General features: G+C 38.8%; 1 protein-coding gene and 1 long non-coding RNA gene across 7 annotated transcripts in view; one reads left to right on the top strand and one right to left on the bottom strand.

The window, feature by feature from the left end:
* LOC110829814 (zinc finger protein basonuclin-2) overlaps positions 1-24230 on the bottom strand; it is a 249162-nt gene that overhangs the window by 15341 nt on the left and 209591 nt on the right. For all 6 annotated transcript variants that reach the window (XM_022063929.2, XM_022063931.2, XM_087344947.1 and 3 more), the window contains one exon: positions 929-1164. In XM_022063929.2, coding sequence (XP_021919621.1) covers positions 929-1164 — 236 coding nt within the window. The remainder of the gene's footprint in view (positions 1-928; positions 1165-24230) is intronic.
* Positions 1-24230, top strand: part of LOC110829822 (uncharacterized) — a 218099-nt gene that overhangs the window by 125066 nt on the left and 68803 nt on the right. The gene's annotated exons all lie outside the window — the stretch shown is intronic.

Raw genomic sequence — 24230 nt, 5'->3', positions numbered from 1 at the left:
GAGTAATAAAGAGTTCTCACGTTCCCGAATGTGACCTGACTATGGACAGAAATCAAAGACGAAACGAGTGTATTTGTGACACGTGGAGAGAAATTGTATTTTAAGGATTTGAGAGTATAGAAAGGTAATTTCTGCCGCAAACCACAACACTTATGAGTTATTGTCTAAAAAATAGTTCATTATAACGAACAAATACGAGCTGGGATCTTTCAACCACGTAGGTCAGGTGGGGGGGTTGGTTTATTGGAGATCGATCCCCAGCTGAGGAAGAAATTTTGTTTCATTGTAATGTACAGATCAGCTCGGTGGTCTAACCCAGTTCTTGTTCATTATGTGCCAGGGTATATAACGTCTCCTAGAAGGAAGCTTTGTCCCCATAATCCCTTATACTCTTTCATGACTCGGTGTTTTAAGAACAGAGGCAACGTCAGGGTTAGTTCAGCGGCGTTAAATGCCCAGATGAAATAAAAAAAATCTAGATAATAATTAGACCACAGCAGGACACTGTAATTGTAATATAGGCTTATTGCAATAGTATATTTTGTATATTCAAATCACGTCCCGTATTAAGACCTCCAATGATATCACATTAGGCACATGTTCTGCTACTCAGCGCATCATAAATCACTCATATATTCTTGGTAAAGAAACTGTACTTGGAATTGTGTGAACCGTTAATACAACTTGACATATCTATATAATAAAAAATGCTACATATTTCGAACTACTTTGGTTATCTCCGGACGGTTAATACTTATAAGAAACTTGTTACCGAATTTTCACATTACCAGTTCATATAAGATGTGTTGAGTGTTTACTTGTTTCGGTTTTAGTATCAGCACTAAACGCAGTACAAAAATGAAAGATACAGGAGGAACTTTGTTTCTTTCGACTAGATATTATACAGTGCGTTTGCACCAAGTCTTACCTGAAGAATGTAACCCCGAGCATAATCCTCGTGCGTCCAGCCAAAACCGTGCAGAACCTGAAGGACCTCTTCGCGCTGAAGGACAGAGAAAAGCCTGTCCAGAAGAATCTTGAGCCGGATCGGTAGCGCTTGGCAGCCGTACAGAACTAGACTAGCGATGTCGAATGCCACGTTCGGCTGTACAGGCTCCACAGGACTCTGCCCGAACAAGTGCCGGAACCCCAACTTGTCCAGGGCTGTAACGCACAGAACAGAATGTGTAGAGGCCACTACCTGCTTCTGCAATAAATTGTGACAAAGCAGAAATACTGCAATAGCTCAGAAGGATCTAAAGCATTATGTTCGTTTATGATAAAAGGTACAATCCTCTATTCACCAGTAATAGACCATTAAAAATATATGGACTATACATGATATCACACAAAGGCAGAATTGAAGATGGTTTAATGAATTTGCCAATAACATAATTTTAACTGAGAGCTGGTAGAACCATGACGGCTACAGGTGTTTTAATAAAATGTAATTTCCTCTTAAACTGGCATTCTGGTTTATCGAATCGTCATACGACACGTGTTTTACCGTTTTAAGCTTCTGCTACACGGCTTATGACTAGGCGTACTATACTAAATGATTCGTGACTATTATGTTGGACATTGTCTGAAGTATATTTGATACTAGTATAGAATACCCGTTGAAATTCATGCGGGGAATGATATATTTCGTTTCGTCATCGTTTACCTCCCTTCTTCCTTTCCGTTCTCCTTTCGTAACTTTATCTCACTTGAAAGTACTTCTGGTAGTTACCTAATAGTAGTAGTACTTCTAAAATCCAGCAGTGTACCCTGTAGCGTCATTACCGAGAACTTAGATATGACCCCCCCCCCCCCCCCAGAACACACACGCAATAACATTCTAGAGGCTTTAAATTGCAGAAAAATTACTATAATGTACCACATACTTCTTTTAACATCAATCCACGTTCAGCACTCTCGTATGAAGAGGCGCTTTCACCTCACAAGTTCGTGCGTCTGCCATGTTGATAGTAAAAGTATGATTTCAATGTAGACTACAATGACATAACGTCGATACGAAATTTTGTCAAGATTTGTCAAACTGTTCTCGAGTTTAATCGTGCAGACTGACACGGCCAGCCCTGCAAGCGTTCATTTAGTACACGTAGTGCAATTAGAGAAAGAGAGCAAATAATCGGCCGAAATTTTTAGAATTTGTGGCTCTGGTATGAACTTGCAATCCTGATCAGACTGTGAGCCTGAAGCAGGAACACGTTTTAAACAAGACTGCAACAGGAAGTGGCATAGGGCGAATGAAAAACCGCTCTGTGTTCGTAATCCATAGTCATGCAATTTGCAAGGACGGCAAAGATGCAGCATTAGTTCTGACCCTTCAGAAGTCAAATATACAAACGACGCCATACACAATATCAATAATACATGACTTACGCTATTTGAAATTCGTTGTCAGAGACCAGTGAACTTGTTTGATATCGTTTTGACGTGTATAACATTGAATTCTTACGCCATCAAACGAGGAAAAAAGGGGAGGGGAAGCAGCGATGGCAGTCAGTCCATACGCCTTCTAGTTGTCAAATTTCATTCAATTAGTCCTTATTGTTTTGACATCCCGTTTCCTGTATATTTTTTATCGTATTTACGTGTCGGATCACGATATAGGCTAATAATTATCCTACTGTGTAGAGTAGCACATATTCTAGAGTTTAACCAGTTTAACTGAAAAGTTGAAAACAATTACTGTGGCCAATTTTGTTCCGGGTGAACTAGGAGTGAAAGGGGTATGGCCGTGGATTCTGTATTGCAATAATTAGTCTCTCATTTTCCTGTCCGCTATCACTCTGGACATAAGGGGGGGGGGGGGGTGTACACTTGATGGAGATCTGTCTAACTGGCCCTTTAGTTTACGAAATGACTGACGTCCCTTGCCCCTTCGCGGCGTACCAACATGAAAATGACAATAATTGGTGATAATACCAGCGAAGACAAGACAGCGTTGCTTTTGATTATTTAGTTACAGGCTAGACAGTCAGTCTATGGAACAAGCGGGAGATGCAACATGACTGCAGAGGAGAAATGGACATTTAAGGGATGAGCAAAGTGTAACAAAGAACCCTCCACTTCAAAAGTTAGTGGACTTGAAGAAAACAAAGCTGTTACGCATGAATGGGAGAAATTATAAACTGTGTTTCTTTCGTGAAACTTACTGTGTTCGGAGAAATGTTTGAACTGTCAGTCACTCGTGAGCGAGCGGTCTTGGTACACATCGAAATTACTTTGATGCGAAGCTTTAAAATGAACGTTAAACCAAACCAGGGGTCAGAACATGGACCCAATGAACACGAAAATTTTCCGCTATCATTTCATTCGCGCTGCGTATTCTGAGCTACTGAAAGTGTCGTTAGATTTATTACAAATATTTAAATAAATAAATGAGTTTATTGCGAGCTTGTGACTTTCATTGGATGTGTTCCTTTATTAATAAAACAAGCCTTATAAAGAATTGTGGGAATTCAGCTAATGGCCGAATAGCGCGGAGCAACTTAAAACCTGGATGAACGATGAACAAAATTAATTATGGAAGTCAATTGAGGTTTTGACAATAACGAACATGTTTCACCAGTTGTCACAAACAATTTGCAATGCATAATGTGAATTTACTTTCTCTTCGATTTTTCATGCGCCTACCTCATTTGTCTTGATGTTCATTTGTTTCTGATGTATATTATTTTAGGTACAAATCGATTTTCCCATGCAGATGGCATCCGTTCCTCCACCATTGTTGATCTACAATTCAGTTGAATTAGCTAATTAATAATGCAAGCCTACTTCCAAACCCTTCATGAGCTGTGAGTGAAATTAACGATGTCACTAAATTCTGGTTTTATTAAAATTAACTAACAATCGGAAAAAGTATTTTAATGAAACAAACACAAATTGTGTATGCGTAGGCCTGCAGAGTTTAAATTGCGTTTTTGCTGAAAGTTACATTGTTCCGTTGCTCAGGCCCTGTGAAAATTACTGTAGTAATATTAACTGAAGTTCTGTGAAATTAACAGTGACTTGTATTACCAATGTAACGTTTATAACAACATATATATTCATATATATTATCCCATAAGACCCAAAATCCCATAGTAGTAATTGATCACAAACCAGCCAATACTTGCTTATTGCATAGATTAGACTTTATACGATTTCGATACAAAAATTTCCATTTGATTTTAGGAACCTCTAATAATTCTCGGGCACGGAGAATTATACTTCGTGCACCCATCCAATTTTCTCGTTTGGTACTGTACTCAGAGCGCACTTCTTTCTCATATAATGAAAGTGAAAGGATTTCCTAACCGGTAATGAGTTTTTATGTGTGGGATATGACGTAACAAGACGCCACGTGTTTATGACTCTGATACGCCGCGATACACTTTAATTCTTCTCGTCAACAGATGAATTAAAGTGGTGCAGTGCCCCCAGGAGAGGACCATCCGGTCATTTTCATGAAGTGAGCGGTCTCCTAAGATGTAATTAAGTTCATATCTTCTTAATTTCAGGCTGAAAGACTGATCATAACTCAGCAAGAATAGGTCTTAATTTCTTAATGTAATGAAATGTACACTCGGTGGAACAAATGTTATTGTTTTCCTTAGTAAGAAGATGGGGGTGAAAGTATATGATTGTAGCTAGCTCTCACAACTGGCGCTCACTTTGTGAAAAGGTCAGTTCTAGCCTTTGTTTTTCAGACTCTACACAATATAGCGTTTGTTTAGAACTTTTTTAATTTAGCTCTACAACGAATGCCAGCAAACTGTGCTTCTAGTTTTCTGCATGTCAGACTTCATTAAATTGGTTGCGCATATTTGTATTGCCTACTGTATGTCTTTTTGTTTTCATGACTTGTACATCAGATTATCCAAATTAAATTGCTTTTACCTACGATTCACGAACGTCCCCAAACTCAAAAACTATTTACGACTTAAGATCTCAAGTTTTATATATTTCTTGATATCTTGGCCTTGGTTGAATTGTTGCGTTTGACATTGTGATTGTTTACCAATGATTGAGATTTTTACGTATTTTTTTGCAGGGGAAGGGAAAATAATCACAAATTAATTTAAAAATAATAAATTGTTTCATTATCCGAAAAATAACAATTTTGCCGGATTAAATTTTTCATAAGTAATAGGCCTATGTCTAACTTTCTGGTAAATTAAATTAGGCTTATCCAGTACCTTGAAATAATGCATAGCAGAGTGACAGTATTCAGCATGAATATCTTGAAACCATCGCAAATAATTAAAGTAAACATTATTTGTACACAAATCTCGCAAGTATTAGTAATCAATTCAAGTGCCGCAACCTGATCACTTCTTTAAAAAATCTACTAGTTTTGCATTAGAGAAAACGCATGCACAGGAAACGCAATATTTCATTAAACCCACTACCTGTAAAGAACCAAACATATAGACTGTGTTCGCAATCTTGGATTTAATTTCGCTGTTTGCAGACGAAAGAACGAAAGATAGGCTGCGGGCAGATGGACGGATGTAGGCGTAGGTATAGGCTGATGGGTGTGTAGTAGTTGTCACAAATTTGAATGATTCAAGGTCACAGCAACGTCGTACCCTGCAACACGAACAGCGGAGCCCAGGCGAAGAGTGAAGACAGCTCAGTATCAGCAGCGCAGCAAAGCTAGCAACATTGTACTGTTGTGTGGTAAAACGATAGAAACGTGACGTCCTACGTACAGGTTATACGATATAGGGTAGACAGAGGGAGGGACTTGGGCTTTGTAATGTGTCTTCCACGTAGCTTGCACTTCGTCTCTGAACTTGTGTTCTTATCGTGTTCCGTCCGTGCCTGCTGGACTACCGACTATCCTGGCGTAAGACAGGTCTGTGACCACTTTCAACTTACAGTAGTTTCTATACACAAAAAATAAACGTAATTCAGTTCAAAGATTAGAAATAATAAAAAAATAAACCGACATCATATTAGCAAAGAACCCAGTCACGGTTGCAGATTCTCTGCTGGAAGAGCCAATCCCTTCAGGACCTCGAAACTTGAAAAACAGCCAAACTTTTAGCTCTCTCACGCGAGCTGCAATGGAGCCTTAAGTACATGTCATAGACGTTAAAAATGATCATTGCTTTATGAAACATCGCTTTAATTGGCAGGGTTGGTACAGCTGGAGGCTGATGATAATGGCCTGTGCCCGCCCAGACTAAAACGAGCTCAGTGAGTGATGACCCTTTTTCTCCTACAGGACATTGGCGGCAATGAAGTATTGTCTGGATCGCTTGTACCACTTCGCTCATTAAGGGTCAGCGTCATGACTTATGTCGTGCTCGCGGCTGTAGGCTGCATCTTGCGTTTCTTCGTTTCTGAAAAATACATGAGACATTTCCGCCCTGTTCTGTAACGACTACTTAAGGAACATCACTGCAGAGTGGTTGGCACGACTGTCTATTATTCGGGAGTATTCGGGTTCAAATCTCGGCCCGAAGACCGGATGTCTTGATTGACGTTGTTCGTGGTTTTTATCATTCATTCCAGACAAGTGCCGGGATACAGCTTATATATATTTCCCAATTTATTTTTCATTTGCCATCCTGGAGTTTGATGTTATAGGTATATGTAATCTTGTGTTACTGAGACCGTTTTTAAACACGCCGTTAATGCAACGTTCTCCCTCCCCCCCCCCCCCCCCCCAGAAGATTCAGTGAGATATGACATCAGTTTAACGGGATGATTTGGTGTAGGAGTCATTATTCCTGCTTCGTAATACAAATCCAGCGATTTCGTCCATCCCGACTCAGGTGTTCTAGGGTTTCAACAACTTTGCCAGGAACATACTGAAACAGTGACTTTGAACTGTCTAACGTGGCAGGTCAAACCCGTGGGCTGGAATTGCTGTAATCGCTACTACCCATGCGCGAGTGATACCCCTCTCTAAGAACAAAACATTTCTCACTTTACTTACCATGTGGTTAGAACAGAAACCAGACTGAAGCGCTTTAAGTAAGTTGTAAATGCTTTTATTTCATCTGAAATTCTCACTCCGAGTTACGTCAAGTCACAAGATACAAACTCCTATATCCAGTGTAGCTTAGAAATTCAGGATCTTACTTGGCATTGAATGTGATAGGCTCTTCGTATCGCTTTTAAGCACTTAGTAGTCGGCTTCTCATCGCAGAGGTTCGCGTTTGCGCCCAGGTCAGTCCATGTGGGATTTGTGGTGGAGAAAGTGGCACTGGGACAGGGTTTTTTTCCCGGATTCTTCGGTTTTCCCTTTTAGTCCTATTCTACCGCTGCTCCATAGGCTATTCACTCATCTCAGGGATGAACAAGGGGTCAGTTAGAGAACAATAGCAATGATACACTTTCGTACTGCGAATAAAATTAAAGTGCAGATATATTGATCGTACTGTTTTCAGTGTCCCACTTAACGCGGAACTCGACAGCACACCGCAGAAGCAGTGAGCGAACTACCGGGAAATGAGTTAGTAACAATTCAGAACAGCCGTGTCCATTTAAGCAAATTGTATTAATGTTTAATGGATTGGCAGCCCAAATAGTTTCGTACGATATTAGATCTGTATTACTATGCGTTTCTTTTGTTTATTTGTGAGTGTTGACAATTAGGTACACCGTATGGCATGAGAACGTTTTGATAAATCTTGAGCTTTTCGAAAGTATGAAGGAGAAGGTGGAACTTAATGGCATTCTGAGGTACAGTACAACTCAAACGAAAGACTATAGATGGCATGTAAAACGTCGCGTCATCCGATTTAGAATTCAATTAGGGCAGACCACAGTCCTTGTGCACTTCATACAATGCCGACACACCGAGATGATGACGCGACAAAGTGTGTCCATTTCAAGTCGAAAGCTTCTCTTTCAACAGTGCACAGTCATTATTAGAGGCACAAAATGACATTAGCTAATGATGACTTAAGAATTTAAATGACCACGGTGGAAGATGGTAGATGTAATCCTTGAGTAAGAGCTTTAGTCAGACACGAACAATATTCTGGACGACTCTTATTTCAAGTCTTTGCCTGGAGAGTGAAGTGGCCGATGTGTGTTTGCGTCTGATACCAAACTGAACATTCTTCGTGCAAAATATAACAAAGGTCTAATACGTTGACGAGAACATTGTCAATATAACTGCGGGATGTTTAGTCTTGTGAAGTTTGATAGAAGGGTAAACGAAATGGTGATTATACTAGAACTTAGCTGGAATTTGTTAACGAATAAGTCGGCCTGGAGAAAAGAGTAAAAGGAGGTTGGACTGGATTTACCGTAATCTGTCAAGTTATATACAGAGGAAGATTTGTCTTCTGGGTTGTTGCGCCGTGTAGTATGCTATATGTTTACCAACGTTTCAGAGGTCATCCTGCCTCCGTCATCAGGGCGATTCATGACCTCTGAAACGATGGTAAACATCTACCACAGCGCAACAACCCAGAAGACAGAAATCTTCATAAAACCTTCTGTTAGGACTTTCGAGGCTTGCATGTACAAAATAATTTGTTTCGTATCTCTTCGTTAGCAAATAAATTGAAGACCAAAATACAGTATTTTGTAGAACTTCACATACAGTGACATGATTATTATCCAAAACGTAGGTCACCTCTAATGAAGTGAAGTAAGCATCTCGTTTCCTATCTATACAATAGACTTAATGGACATTCTGGAATCTGTGCTCCAGGCAATCGGCAACAGAGAACGACGCAGAGATAGGGAGCGGTGTGATCTGTAGCTCACTCTTTCAGGACACTAAGAGGTTCTCAAGATGCCAACTGACCTCGCAATTGCTTTTACAACCTTGTTCTCTGTCATCTCTTTTGTTCCTTTTTTTTTATTCCTTTCCCCTTGTAGAATTAGTTTCTGCGGCAAAGGTAAAGGAAGACATTTTGGGAAAGAAGGGCCAGTAGTGTGAGGTGAAGAACATTTTTCGAACGGAAAATAAGAAATGTTGTTTGGTCAACTCTGTCATGTACTATTATGTTCATGATTGTCTCAACACGCATTTCTCTTCCTCCCTTTTATTCTTATCTTTATTTGTTTTACTTCGCTATTGCTAATTTGTTCTGTTTTTATCAGTTAACACGATAAGGATGGTTATTATGATGTAACTATATTTTCTTGCTCTGTAATCTGACATACTTCACATACGTATGTTCGCAGCAGTCAGATATTTAACCTCAAGAAATGAAGAATTTGAACGAAATTTTTATAATCTTTGTCAGTAAAACCTTATCTTAAAACACTAACAGAACGATCACGTAACTCACACTAACGACTCCACTGCACGACTTGAGTTGGTGTCCTGGACTGAAACCAGAGATAAATGTTTTGAGCAAGGCGTGGCAAAGACTTCCATCACGACCGTTCGAGTCACGAGTCAAGTAGTTTGCCGATGCCTGTACTTTTTGGTGGAGTACCATTACAGCTGTAGAGTGGAGTTTGCATGTTGAAAGTAGCATGTAGCAGGCACACGTATCGATGTTAAATGAAACTGATTCGGCCACAGAATGCTTATGATAAGATGGTGAGATTCTGGTGATATAAAGTCTTATCTGCACGCAGGGACATTAGATCTTCTGTCATTTTCTTGTCGCCTAGCCGTCTCTTATCGCACTCTATTGTGTGTTTACACTTTGCTACTAAGGTTTCATCTCTGAACTCCCCTGATATGAAGTAAACATACAACTGTTAACCATAATGCGCTTTAAAAGTTATTCATTACGTGTTTAAATCGTTTACGCGAGTGGCAAACAGCTGGATTGTTATCGGTGACATTGGAAAGGTGACAAAGGTCTGCTACCTGATATTTATGGTACGGACATTCTTTGATTTACAAGTGACATGTACCTGTTCGCTCACAACACCGCGTTTCTTCTCCTCTTTTCTTCTTTTCCGACAGAGTTTCATTCCCGAGGTAATGGTCCGTGGCTAAGACATCAAACAGCCCGGTGTGTGCATCGACGTCATGTCTACCTGTGTCTTTGGTATTCCTGTCACCCCGCCCGCCGAGTGACAAACGGTGTGCGGTCACACTTGTAGCCACGGGGGTCCCTTCAAGACAACGGATCTTTTTGGCTTTTCTTCTCAGTTGTCCATCATATTTATAAGACCGGTCCTCCTGCCATACGCCTGGCGCCTCCCTGCTTTAGTTGTATTTTCTATACCTGATTTTTTTGCCCGCCTTTCTCTTAGATAACCTTCGTAACAATGGACCAATATAGGAAGTACAATCAGGTTCCAGTAGTAACACAGAACATCACGTTATTCCTCCGATGTACTACACCTGTTGTTCAGTGTGTGAACTTTCATGTAGCTCCTACGTTTTAAAGGGCAGTCAATCTCTGTGATTAGGTCTGCGTCTACATTGAAAAGTACACTAAGCTTACTTAACGTCAAACAAATTTAAATCTGATGAACACGGCGGTTGTCTGCTTCTAGCGTAGTGGAATCGATGTTATAAGTAACCCGGGCATGGGACTCGATTGCGGATGATGAGACTGCATTCTGGATTCTGATTTCATGTAGTGACAACTTGGAAAATGAAGTGAAATTATATTAAGATGGATCTTGGAGAAATGCGTGTGTGGGGGTGGAGGTTGGCTCAGTATTGTTTGGCATGAAGGGTGTTAATTTCTGCTAAGACTTGTTAGTTTAGGAAGTTGGTTAATTGATACTGCATTGTGCTAAAGGCCAAATTCAGCAAATAAACTGTCATGATCCAGGTAGGCGACTAACTATAGACCATTAGGCCTTCTATTGAACAGGATGGGTCTGCTGCTTGATGTAACCTGTGTATTTTTATGATAGGTCAGGGATGTCCCATTTCGCCTCTGTGATTTTTGTTATGCTTTGTGAAAACGTCTACCCTTTTTCCTATCGCTGCCAAAGAAGTAGTTAACTCCGTGGAGCAGAGCGCTTGAGAATTCGATAATATTTTTATCACTGTTGCTTTCGTTTCACATTCCGTTTCGTAACAGATAAAGATGTGCCGGTCACAGCGAGTATTTCAAATTCGGGAAGCCTTCAGGTTGAAATCTGGGATCGCAAACCGGTTGTCTTGACTGACGTTTTTCGTGACTAACACATCCTGGTAGTTTGTTCGCTGCTGTTGAGGCATGATGCAGCGGGTTCCACGTTAAGTGGGACACTGCATTTGATGAACTGGATTAATTTCACTTATGAAAGTGTCAGAGCACTACGTTTTATGGACAAGGTGATGAACTATCGGGCTTATAAAAATCAGCAGATATTTAGATCAGCTTGGTAGGCTGTTAACTACTGAAGCAAGATCCTAAACTATGCAGTTATGTTATAAGACTTGAAATTATTTTCCAGGAAAGTTAAAGCCAGTATAAAACATTCTACGATATTTAAACATGGGCTGTACTTGTTTACATGTTTAGATCTAGGGACGCTGGAAGCAGTATACACCACAATTCAGAAGAGTAAAAACCATTTCGTACGCTTAATAAGAATTCTGCTGATGGTAAATACTGTTGTAATAGTATGTTCCGTGAACGTTGACGGGAATGAAACCTTAAACCTTATTGTATTGAACAATAATACAATATACTGCACCATTATCTCTGTAGTGAAAGTACAAATTTTATAAAATGTTTATATGGAGTAAATTAAATATGAAAACATTTTCTCTGCGACTGAAGCCAGATGCACCAACAAAGACCGGCCGCCTAACTCTAGACTCCTGCCAAAGGGAGACTCGACCAGACCCCACGACAGGCGACACCACAGCGTCGTTTGCATCTCTTGCTGCCAGAGTAGCCACCGCCAGTACTTTCCGTATTGCAGGAACGGCGCACTTCTGACAGACATTGGCTGTTAGGTTACATTAAGAGAAGACTTTGTTCCATTTAATGAATATTTACCGTTACAATTCTAATTGCACATACTTGGCACTCATAAATTTCGGACACCGTTAATGAAATTAATATTCTGTTTCTTGGACACAGTTTTTATGTCGCGAAAATTGCGCACGGATTAACTTTGTCAGGAAGGCTCCACTTTTAAACGATGTTATTATCCCGACAGTCATCAAGTCTCATCATGCGACTGCTGTGTTCACAAGCTGTTAGCTTCGCTAAGGAAACGGCTTAGTTTTGGACATTCAATTTTGTAAAGTCATTCTTTCTCAACAGAAAAGAAAAAAGGAAAACGGTCAGGAGGTTTAATGTGATGTGTCCTGTCTCAGTAACGTGTCTTGTGGTGTGTTTCTTCCACGAAAAAAAGAATCATTTCCCACTATTTCACCTAACGAACTATTTTTAACACCAAAGCTTGAATTTAAAAAAAATGAATACTATCTCAAAAATCATAACTCTCTCTTGTTTTCGGTCTTAAAGAAATTAAAGCAGTTCCTTATTCACGTGACAATTATTTTTCAACATCTGACTTTAAAAGAGGAAACAGACGGCGATGAAAGTGGGAGTCAATATAATTTAAAACGGAAAACGTAACGAAGTGGCTATTAACAGCAGTTTAAAGTTAAGACTTTCAGAAAGCACCATTTTACTTCGTTTAGTAGAGACATGTTACACTATACAAGCAATGAATGTATCAGCCGTACTGTGAAGCAATTCTAAAGCGACTAGTCAGCCATTAAAGTTAGAACTTATAGGGCACGTATTCTGAAACAGTTTGTTTACGCTGTGTAGTAGCCTTCAAGGTGCCGATTTTTTTATTTTTGACGAATTTATTGTTACAATTTGCCTGAATTCTCTTACTACGAACAGCTGGATGAAATTACTTTCCCCACAAGACGCTATATTAGTGTGATATCCCATAGAACTTTACTTGATTTACTATTTATGCTGTTATAGTAGAAGATTGGTCTGGTTTTATTATTCTTAACACACAAAATAATATTCCAGAAACCGAGATATTTATAATTTGTTTCAAGTTTGGTAATACGGTAAAGATAACTTGGAAGACGTCTGCGGAGATCGAAGTATACTACTAAGATTTATTAAAGAGAAACATAGTCTGGGGGTGTGAACTGGATTTATTTGGCTTAGTATAGGTTTAAGCAGGCTCTATAACATTTAGTGTGCTTAGTCATATATCTGTGGCTTATGGGTTATCATTTATTGAAAGTAGAGATACTGTCTCAGGAACGGCAGTGTTCCATACCCACAGGACCAGACGACAAGCAAGTTTTCTGTCCTGTAATTTCCCCTGGAATGTAGGGTCCTTTGCCTCGCCTAATGTAATTTGACTGGGTAGTCATTAGTCGAACCTATTATTACCTGTGGAGACCCATGTCACAGAGATATAGGCTGCTTCTTAAAGTAAGAAAATAAAGGAACAAGAACCAAGAAAACTGATGGAAATTAAACCTGTGGGTAGTAACGTGCCTTTGAAAAGTGCAAGTTTAGGAAATTCGAAATTCAGTGCGTATAGATATGGCAGTATTCCATTGATTTGGCTGTATTCTAAGTCAGTTAATTGTGCTCTGTTGCGTCTACCATATTAACATCAACAGCGATGAACTACATATTTAGGGACGTTTTATGCTGGGACGTAAGACATTCAGACCATTATGAGATAGGAGATAAATTTAATACTATAAAATTTACGAACTTTAAAAGTGGACTTACGAGTACTTTTAGGACTGATGAGAAGTAACTTCGCTAGAATCCTTCAGACCTTGCTTTTACCACCTTCAACCGCAAAAAATCTTTATGCCATGCTGCTTGCTACCAAAAAAGCTACGACGTTCTATTTTTTATTTTATTTTTACACGGGGAACACTCTGTCCCAGTGCAACCTTCTCCACCACAAATCCCGCGAACTACCCTGGTTTCGAATCCGAGCCTTCGAGAAGCTGACAAGTAATCATATTAACTTTGGAACGGCCACAGTAGCGTTCTGCGTAAAGAACAGGAGACTTGAGAAGAATTGTGATTTTTCTTTGGCTGCCGTCTGTGACACTGCAATAGATGTGAGATTGCACCCCACGAAATGGCTTATCACGACAAGTAAAGCGTGGGCTCCGAAATACAAACACAGTTGCTTATTAAAATGGTATAGCCCCTCCCTAAACCTCTTGATTCCAGGTGGCTCTCGACAGATGGCATCTCGCACGGGGAGGAAATCAAAAGTTAATAAGTTTTCATGGTTCTGAAGCCAGACGCAAAGTTTGGTAGATACAATCTGCCTTGAGAATGCACAGGAAATATTGCATCAGAACATTCGTACATCCGACACTGATGTAATTTAGAGAAGGCATTACGCAATTTGTTTTACAGTTTCTCTTCGATCTTGAAATCGATAAGTAATCTACCTGTATTTAAAGAAGTTACTTACTATCGATGGCGTAAGCTGCAGGATGAGAAATGTACCTGGAAGAAAATTGCCAAACGCGAATTTTGTTCCGCATGACGAGAGGTGTGATCCCGTCTCCGTTCTATTGCTCTACAGTTGTTACATGAAATCTACTGAAGTCTGTAACACGTTGAAGTCATGATTACTTCAATGTGAATGAAGTTCAGGGAACGTTTGGGACCCAAGCACAATTGAACGGATAATTACACCGATCTTCCAATCTCAGGTGTCAAATTTTAACGCCTTGCAAGTATTCAAACTTGTTTCGGTGATTTACCCGACATGCTAGTTGCTATGTTGTTGGAAATTAATTTCAGGAAATAAGTTACGCAACTGGAAAGTTTATTTAGAAGTAGAAACGAAAGCGATTGGATCTTTCGAGAGAAATTATGAAATATGTTCTTTTGGTCATATATCTTTCAATATTGATGTGTTCTGTGGTTCTTTGTTCCTGTTTTGATGCCTATATTAAGTTTAAGAAAGAACGTATGTCAGAAAGTAGAAAGAAACCTTCTGTGTGCAAAGCAAATGTACACGTTTCAAATGGGAGCTGACTTGGATTCTGTCACAAGTGCTTTTCGTACGATTCATGGAGAAATTAGGTGGCGCGAAAAATGACGGGAGTCTGGAGAGCGGCGCAGGCGTAGGAATGATAGGATACGACGCCAATTTCGAAAGGGAAGGAATTCTGAGGCTAAATGTGATGATGGAATGTGGATTGTAATACGGGGGAATAGGAAGCTGTATATGATGCATTTGTGAAGGACAGTTTGTTTCATTTTTTCTGGTAAAATTTTACTTTCGAAAGACAACATTATTTAAAACAAATGCCAACAGTTATCTGTGTCTTATGTTTCCATTTATTAACGCAGGTAAATTTTATAAAAAAGATCTTTTCTATTGCTTAAGCTGTTATTAACATTTTACGTATGATGTAATTGGTTTAGGCCTACATATTTCGCCCAATTGCTTTGATTCATCCTGGTGATAGCACGAACATAGAAACCATTAGATACAACATATATCAACTGTCAGTTACCTATTAAAGCGTGTTTATGTATGAGAATTCATTATTTTATCTTCTAGTGAGCATCTTCTCAGTTTTGATAGCAAATTAAACTTACCAGTTTAGGCCCATAAATTATATTCCTTTAGTGAGTGATTGTTTGGATAAATACTGAATATTTAAAAACGTGAACATCGGACTTGAAAGAGTTAAGTCTGACCTGTTGATGGAGCCATTAATTACCTCGGAAACGTCGGTCAGTATCTACCAGGCTTCACGATGCAACACCCCAGAAGACGATTATTATTTGTCAGCAACAATTTGCTTTGCAGGCCTAATGCGTAGTGAGTTGTGCATAATAGTGATGATATGAATCGAAGAAAAATGACGATAGATTCTTCTTGTCTTAGTGATTGCAAGATTTAAATATCCCATTTGTTAATTTCTGTTTGGTAACTTGCGCCTTTCTAGTCGAAGCTCGCAGAGAAGAAGAAGCAAGCCCCTCGGCTAGAAGAAGCCGAGATAAGGCCCGGCTTTCAGCTTCTCAGCGTTGCCGCAAGTGAGAGATCTAGACCATACAAAGAAATGACTGTATCAGGACTAGCATAATGGTTTCTCACTGTCACCGCCAGCCGCTGATATGAGGTGTGATATTTTCATTACTACTTCTCTCCATTATGAAATGTATTAAGAAAAATTTAGGATGGCGTTTGAGTTGTCGGCGCAGTTACCTTTTACAACATATGTCGTGGAACCTTTTAAAATGTTGCGATAGCATCACTTGCTTGTAATGGCTTGTCTCCAGTCAGAGCTGGAGCAGACAGAGAGATAAAGGGTCTGATCATCAGAGTGGTGGTCGCTCCTGCTTTGGGGTCGATCTACCTTCTCAACTTGGAATGTTACATGAAACAATGTCTGAGAATAGAACTACTGGGACGATTTCTCTAATACAGATCCATAACTGAGAACCAGATTCGATCAAGCATGCAACTAATTATAAAACAACTCAATAGTAAAATTTTATAACTTTTAAACACATATTATAATAACACTATGTTGGAAATATATACGATATATTTGTGTTAGATATTTGAAATTGTCAGGTATAATTCACACAATGGACAATGTCTAACACAACATTCTTATAATGAATCAGCCATTGTCACAAACCTTTGGTGAATCTTTAATATATCAAGTTAATTTATATTTGAATGATGTTTATACTTCAACATTCAGACTGCGTACTACAGGGCTATTTCTGTTGGGAACGTATTGTTATTATAGCTACCGGAATAAACGTACGATCATTGTGATTTAGTGTACTTATCAAATTGAGAACAGGAATAGGCCAAAGGAATGTCGTATAAAATAATTTATTCATAAAAATGGGAAACAGTGAACACAGGAATGATACAAGGCAGGTTTAATTCATCTGTTCATACCATATGAAAAAATGACGTAAATAAATTTTGGAAGAAACGTATCCATAAATAATAATCGAGTACGCGTAGATACAATAATATATGGAAATTATCTAATGGACCCAATTCTTGTAAAGAGAGATAACGATTTCCATTATAAAATATGCAAATAACAATGCAATTACTTAGATTTTAATATGAAAGTATCACTAGAAACAGACAAATTTAAAGTAGTTATCAGGAAAGTAATGAATGAGAACAATATTTACATTTATAATTACACTAGAAGCTGAATAATCACGTTAAAAATGTCTAAATTAATTGAAACTAAAGGTAGGCAACAAGGGCACGGTGGGTTTAATGCTGTAAATTGAAAATTGAAGAGCCTTAAAATAAGAGATGAGACTCGAAATTTACTGTTAGCGTCCGGCAAACATTTTCTATTATAGATTCACAACTTAATTATTCCCCGTATATGAATTTAGCCTCTTCATCAGAATATTTTTCTTTGTTGTTGAACTGTTTTACTCGGCTATTTCTGTCTCCCAGACCCTTGGAAGGATAGTTGACTTAACCTGTAAATACAGACTGCAAATGGGTAAACGTTACTGAAGTTACATGCAACTAAAATAAGGGTAAAATAAGTGAGTGAAGGTAAGAAGTGGAACAGGAATAATTCTGGCTGTACGTGGGTTCTGTGTAATTATAGCAATCTTCGTGTGTTATTCAGTCTCCCTTGATTCACGTGGACTTTCACTCTGCATAGGTAGCGAGACATTAAGGCATCTTACCATTTAATGTTCCTTCTTCGGTAATGTCATGATTTATAAGTGGCTTATACAGGCACTGAAATGAATAAACAAAAAGAAAGTTTTCTATCTTTTAACCAGAACATATAATTTCTAAAGAAACCGACTACAATGAATGCCAATTAATCCAATATTTTGGTATCAGTATATCGTGGACGTGATTATTTTCATTCTCACAGAACGCTATAGTACCGATTGCATGTTTATGAGACAGACTAAATATTCAGTATTTTGTGAATGCAAACGAAATGTTATTAATACATTTCTCGCAGAATGGATTAACACTTACTCTACGTCTTTCAAATCCAATTATTCCTGAATTACCGACAGACGTAATAAGTATCAATAAGTATGAACAGTGATCTACAACGAGAATCCGAACCGCTATGCCGTGGCGATATTAGGCCTATAGAGTTCCCTCGGGACCTTATATTGTGATTCTGTTTCTAATAAAGAGGCGTAATTATAAGTGACGCAATCAATGTTCTATCCAGATGCAGAAGCGGCGTTTCTATAAAAAAGTGTTGGCCGTCTCAATTTCTGCTTTGCTGTAGATAAGGTCAGAGAAATGTTAGTTAAACAAGAACACACTGCAGGGCTTTAGAAACGGGAGTCATCTTTCGATCGGCACAGGGCAGTAGCAAACAATTAAGCCTTTCCTCTACAAAACAGCTTTCTGCTGTCTCGGCTTATATGAATCTCAACTCTAAATTGAAGTCTTATAAGACCCACTGATCCTGTACTTTGTTTCATGAGGAACCAGCAGGGGAGTTCAAGGAACGACTGTTTAAGAGCATTGCTTGTGTTTGTCAAGGGATGGAATCTGCTCCTAAAAAAAATAACCTATGTCCATCACGCATGAGAGTGCGCCATTCTCTCGATGCTTAAAATTTAAAATTGAGTTCTGACGGTGGCAATCCTGGTAGCAAGACACGAAAGCTCGTCGGCAGTGGAGTCTGGCGCTAGCGGAACGAAGAAACGAGGCAAGGACAAAGCAGGTTCTGCACAGATAAAGCTGAAATAAACTGTATTACTGTTCATCATAAAAAGTTTAAATCCCGTGAGCTTCGACGGGCCATACGTTATGCTAGTATACCGTAGAAAGTGGTTGTCCAAATTTATTGAATGTTCGATGAATATTTGAGTCGCCTTCGGAATTACAGTTTGTTTGCGATTTGTATAACGACGCTGTCAGAGTTTCGACTACAATATTTGGCGTCGGAAGATGTGATGACTGGTGATTAATGAAATAGAATGTTTGTGGGAGAAAGCGGCCGTGGCGTAATTTAAGGTAGGAATACTGCCTCGGTATTTGTCTGGAGGGACTGAGGAAACCTACGAAAGACCTCAGTCAAGATAGGCTGCTTCCGGGACGAGACTTGAACGCACAACTTCCGAACTTTCCAGATACGAGCAGGATTGTTAACCACTGAGCATAAAAATGTTGCCAGTTCATGCCAACTCCGTAGAACGAAAATTATTTTGTGCAATATTGCTAGATAAATACCGTGTTACAGTAATGCACAACTTGTAACCAACGTGGGATGAAATTGCAGAGATAATTAAATACTGTTATATAATCAAGTGCGGTTTAAAAGCAAATAAAAAGACAGTCTGTAATAATTTGTGAGTTTTCAGATTCTCACGGCGGCGGGTATGGATATGGCTGCCTTCTGAGTTGTAGCGACGTGTAATCTGGTAGAAGTTCACAGACGTTTCTGCTGCCTCCATCATCAGAGCGACGGTTAACTTCTGCCAGTCTACATGGCGCAACAACCCAGAAGACTGTCATCTGTAATAATTTGTTTTACAAAGCTGTGAATTGAATGTCGTATGTTAATTGCTGATAATTGTAAATATAACTGACCAATTACATGCAAAGCTTAAAGACTCATCTGTTAAAATCAGTCGATCCATTGTTAGTACCTCCAACACACAGGGTATTTTCTTGGTGAGCTGCAGTTTACATAAAAAATCTTACTATGAGATAAATATGCTTGGAAATATAATTTAATCAGAATAATTAATAAACAAAATGATTTGTACAATTCAGTTGGTGTGGGTGAGAGGGCAAAAGGAATGTCTGCATATTCTTATTTGCTTTTGTGGTATGAATACTTCACTTCTGAAGGCTCATTCTTGTTGCAGGATATTTAGATGTTTTTGTGTTCATTGTTGACGAGCTGTGTGGAAAGGTTGAAAAAGCGAAGAGACAATTCGTTGGGAACAACAAACGAACAAAGAGCTAATCAAACAAAGAAGTAAGACGCTGGGGTGTATTCCGGGAATTACATCTAAATACTAATCGAGGACGGAAGGCAAGAAATTTAAAATTTTATGGGTCTACAAAAGCTGTAATGGGACACTCTTACTTATGTGCTTATGCAATCTGAGAACAGAAAAAGAACGAGTGCTCGGAATTAAATTTAATACGTGGAGAAAAATATTTGGCTTCATATTTTCATGTAGCTGTGAGTAATTTATATGCTCATTATCTGATTGAAATTTAGATTTCTAGAAATAATAATTAACCAAACGATTTGGACTCTGCCATAACAATGAAGCCATGCACTTTGCTAATTCATTCTAGTACTTTTATTGGTCCTTTATCTGTGTCCACTTTTTTCAAGCATAATTTTTATATAGCCTACGGATTGTTTCTCAGCGACAGGTTGCTCCTGTTTCTTCTGTGTTAAGAAAATTAATTTTGCAAAAACTATGTCTCCTTTGAAAACATTTTCTCGATACAAGATATTATTTAGACTAATATGTACGAATACTTAGTTTAGACTTGTTTCCACTTGTTTCTTTATTGTTTTCTGTCCTGTGTGTTTACTTTATCTTCGCTCACCCACAGTTTTCTGTGTTCATGCAGTATAAGATGAGAGATTGAGAATATTATGTTTGTGGGTTGGACTGGGGCTTGTCGCATGCGGAATTCAAGCCGGACTCTGAAAATAAAGCAATCCGTACGCAATGGTTCTTACAGCCATCGATCTCTGAGATATGTTACTGGTCACATTCGTGGTACGTATTTTTCTCTGTTGAGATGACATATCCGTCGTGAGGGGTACGGTACTCCACCCTTCCGCTTTGTGTGGAGCAAAGGGTGAATTATTCAGGACAAAAGGTAAATTGAAACTGAATAAGAGGGGAGGAGATTTCTACCCAAGTTCCTCCATTCACTCAATCTGTTGACAAGAGTTCTTCATCTGTGGACATTGGACGTCATGATGGGGGGCTTCGGCAAGCAAGCTTCTTCGTCATATCTAAACCAATGGCATCGTTTTTTTTTACGTAACTGTCCAATGATGACGGAAAAGTTTATGAAAATAAGTCCATCCCACACTCCAGTGCGTAATGAAAGGGGTTGCTGGAATTATGAAGGTTTCAGACATAATGACGAAGCCCTCTTTAGCAAAGGTGTTCTCTTTCTCTCTCTCTGTCAATATATAATAGTTTCTAGGACGTAAGTGGTGACGTGGTACAATATATAAAGAGCTTCGCCCCTCTCCCCATTTCATTTTCGTGTTCCAGTTCAATATGTCTTTATCCCTTCTCATGGGAATCAATGTAGTTAGTTATCCTCAGAGCTGCGATGATTCCTACGCCAGAGAGATGTCCTCCTACAGCCTCTGTCATTTGTTCATCGAAGCATACGCGGCGTTCACTATTCACTGAAGGAGGTGGGGGGTAGTTGCAATACAGAGAAGAGCCTCTGCTCCTTCAGCGCAGCAGACATGTTGGAAGTAAGCTCCCTGTTCAAACAGCTGTAACCCAGAACAGCCGACACACTGTACCACCCTTGTCCCCCCTCCCCTTTGAAGCCTCTGAACTGAAAATCCACTTCACCTTTTCTATTGTGTAATAACTAGAGAGAATCCCCCTCCACCGGTCCTCCCTCTTTTATATAATCCACCCACCCCTAATTTTTGCTGTATTCAACAATTCAGTTCCACTTCTGTGTGTGCAGCCTCTGTTCACGATTCACCCCCGTATGTCGCCGAGGGGTTGTCAGCAACGTAACAATCAAAACTTCCCTCTGTTCAACAAAAGACGTACAAGTCTCATGTGTTGTCATTGGGTGCCGCTTGATTCAAAAGGACGCGGTGCGACAGCCAATGGGAGTGTCCTTTACGTGCGATGTGATAAAAGAGCAGTCGAAACCGCTGATAGGACATCGTCGTCTCTTGATAGAGAGGGGACAATGTTTGTGACCATGTCTGCTTTGGATTGGTGACATCTACCTTGTGGGGGGGCTGAAGCAAAGGTCTTGGCAAACTGGCAAAATGAAAGTGCATTCTGATATTTGAAGACCAAAATTGTGTCAAAAGGGCAGACTACCATCAACGCTGATCTGAAAAACGCGAGAGGGCATGACATCACGTACCTACTATGTGAGGTGCCGGTAAACTCCTTAATACGATTCAAATCCTGAGTTCTGGGTTAAATGGTGGATGCATTTTTACATGACTGACAACTGTGTGTAATATTCTATGTAAAATTTCTGTTCGTCGATTAGAACATTTCGTGATGTCTTTTGTTCATATATCAACCGTAACATTTCATCATGGGATAAGATCTATGTAAATATGATTTGTATTCCAGTTCGCATTTCTCTTACGGTTTTGATGATGTAGAGAATGGGTAGGATAGGTGTTAGGTGCTGAACAAACCTGTTTGATGACGGTCGTTATAGTGCGAAGGGGTGCTATCAAGATCTGGCTGGGGTAACTTCACTTACTTTTAACGCAAGTTTATCATGGAGGGCAGAGTAGCTGTTGACGTCCTTGTGTCGGCCTACATTGCTCTGGTCACATTATTGTTAGTCTACAACAATATACCACCACAGAAGTTAGCTCAGGTGATTACCAGTGTCAGAATGTTCATGTGTGTGGTGGAGGGGATATTAGATTTCATTTGCGTACGCTGTTTTAAAACCATATTTTTTAGTATTCAAGATATGCTATTTACGTTTCATGGTAGGACAAACAGATTTTTTAAGCATCGCCGTGTTTTATTCCCACAAATTATATTTGCAGTAGTCCGACCTGATTTTGATTTATCTGTGCATTGAGTGTACTGGCAGACTCTCTCACTTTCGTGATGAAAGTGCCGCTTGTATAAACGTAATTTGAGTTTAAACGTAGAGATTAATTAGACGTACGTAGAATCTCGGAAGTAAATCCGAAGGCCTGTCATCAAGACTGATTCAGAGGTGAACAAGGCAAATAACTCTCTCTTCGTTAGCGTGATGTACTATAAATAATTGTAGAGGACAAAACTGTTATTATTTACAGACTAATAGGGTAATTAGAATGTACAGCAGTATTCATGACGTATGAAATTTGTTATGTCCTTTAATACCGTTGAACGTGTGGGAGAATTTACGATTAAAACTAAACACGAATATAGTAAATACACCTGTGAAATGTACATTAGATAAAACTGTTATCTTTCTTTTTATCTAGAAGAAAATTAACGTATTTTTAATTGTAAAATTTCGTCAGTCCTGTTTTAACTAATGACAATTTCATAGCTTACAATCGTGTATGGTTTCCTCAGTGGAAATCGTTTATTGCAAAAGGATTGCACTATGAATCCTTGTCCTCATTAACATTGTGCACAGCCTTTGTCATCGTGGTACTGGAGAACCTTAATGAAGAAGGAGAAGACTTCAGAACTCGTTCAGAAGTGCAGATCCTCCCCCATCAAAGCCTGAACGCATGAAAATTACTGCTTTCATTCACTGCCATATTGTCTCTTAAAACCATCTGTATTACTTTTGGACTAATATATTGAGCACGTGGGTAATTTCGAATGTTCCTGTACATTATTTCTTAATATTTTCCGCCTGCGTAGTGAAGTATTTTAGTTGAATTATTTTAATTTAAAATCGTGATTACTGAATTATACAGGACGGACGCCAGGCAAAATAATTCAGATTTGCTGTAAAAGTTCTAAATAACCATTCATATTCTGATAATGAGTTCGTCATTGTTTTTATTTATAGGCTTAACATTAAAAGTCCTTGGCATGACAGTGTAGATAACAGAACGTCTATTGAATGTAACTGAGTAAATTTTTGCGTTTTAAAAATTCCGCCCGTTTAAAAGTATCTTTAAGCAGCCTGCTTGTGTGAAGGCGACATGAATTTAATAAACACTTAAATAAAAATGATATAAAATGAAAATTTTAAATTAATAATGCTAATATCTAGTGTGATATCATAGTTACTGTACTTATCAGGTGACTCTGTGACTGACTATGAGTTAAATGTCATTATCATCAGCATTTTTTAATCCAGTCTTTTTAAAATAAGGAAGCAAACACCTAGAGCAGTCTTTACGTATTTCTTTGGAGTCTTACATAACTCAGTTCTTCTTCTGAAGAAGAATAAAATGTTTAAAAGAAGTGCATGATGTCCTTCATAATAAATATTTCCAAGGTTATATATTACACCATGATTTTACATGTGTTGAATGTGAACTGATTACTATTGGGTCTAGCTACTGTGCTTTTTATCGTGATACATATAATAAAATAATAAAAGCGAGTGTTCTTGTACAGTTATTCACATATTTTATTTACCCTGTCTGTTGTTTCAGAATTTTTAAGAACGTATTTTGTTTTGAATATGTCTATTTAATTTCTTTTGTCGTC

This window comes from Zootermopsis nevadensis, unplaced genomic scaffold, assembly GCF_977971745.1.
Source record: "Zootermopsis nevadensis isolate Lab colony 2312 unplaced genomic scaffold, Znev_1.0 Znev_ptg000008l, whole genome shotgun sequence".
In the NCBI taxonomy this organism is placed as follows: Eukaryota; Metazoa; Arthropoda; class Insecta; order Blattodea; family Termopsidae; genus Zootermopsis; species Zootermopsis nevadensis.
Note: the sequence above shows the minus strand (reverse complement) of the source record. Positions and strands in the feature narration are given on the sequence as shown.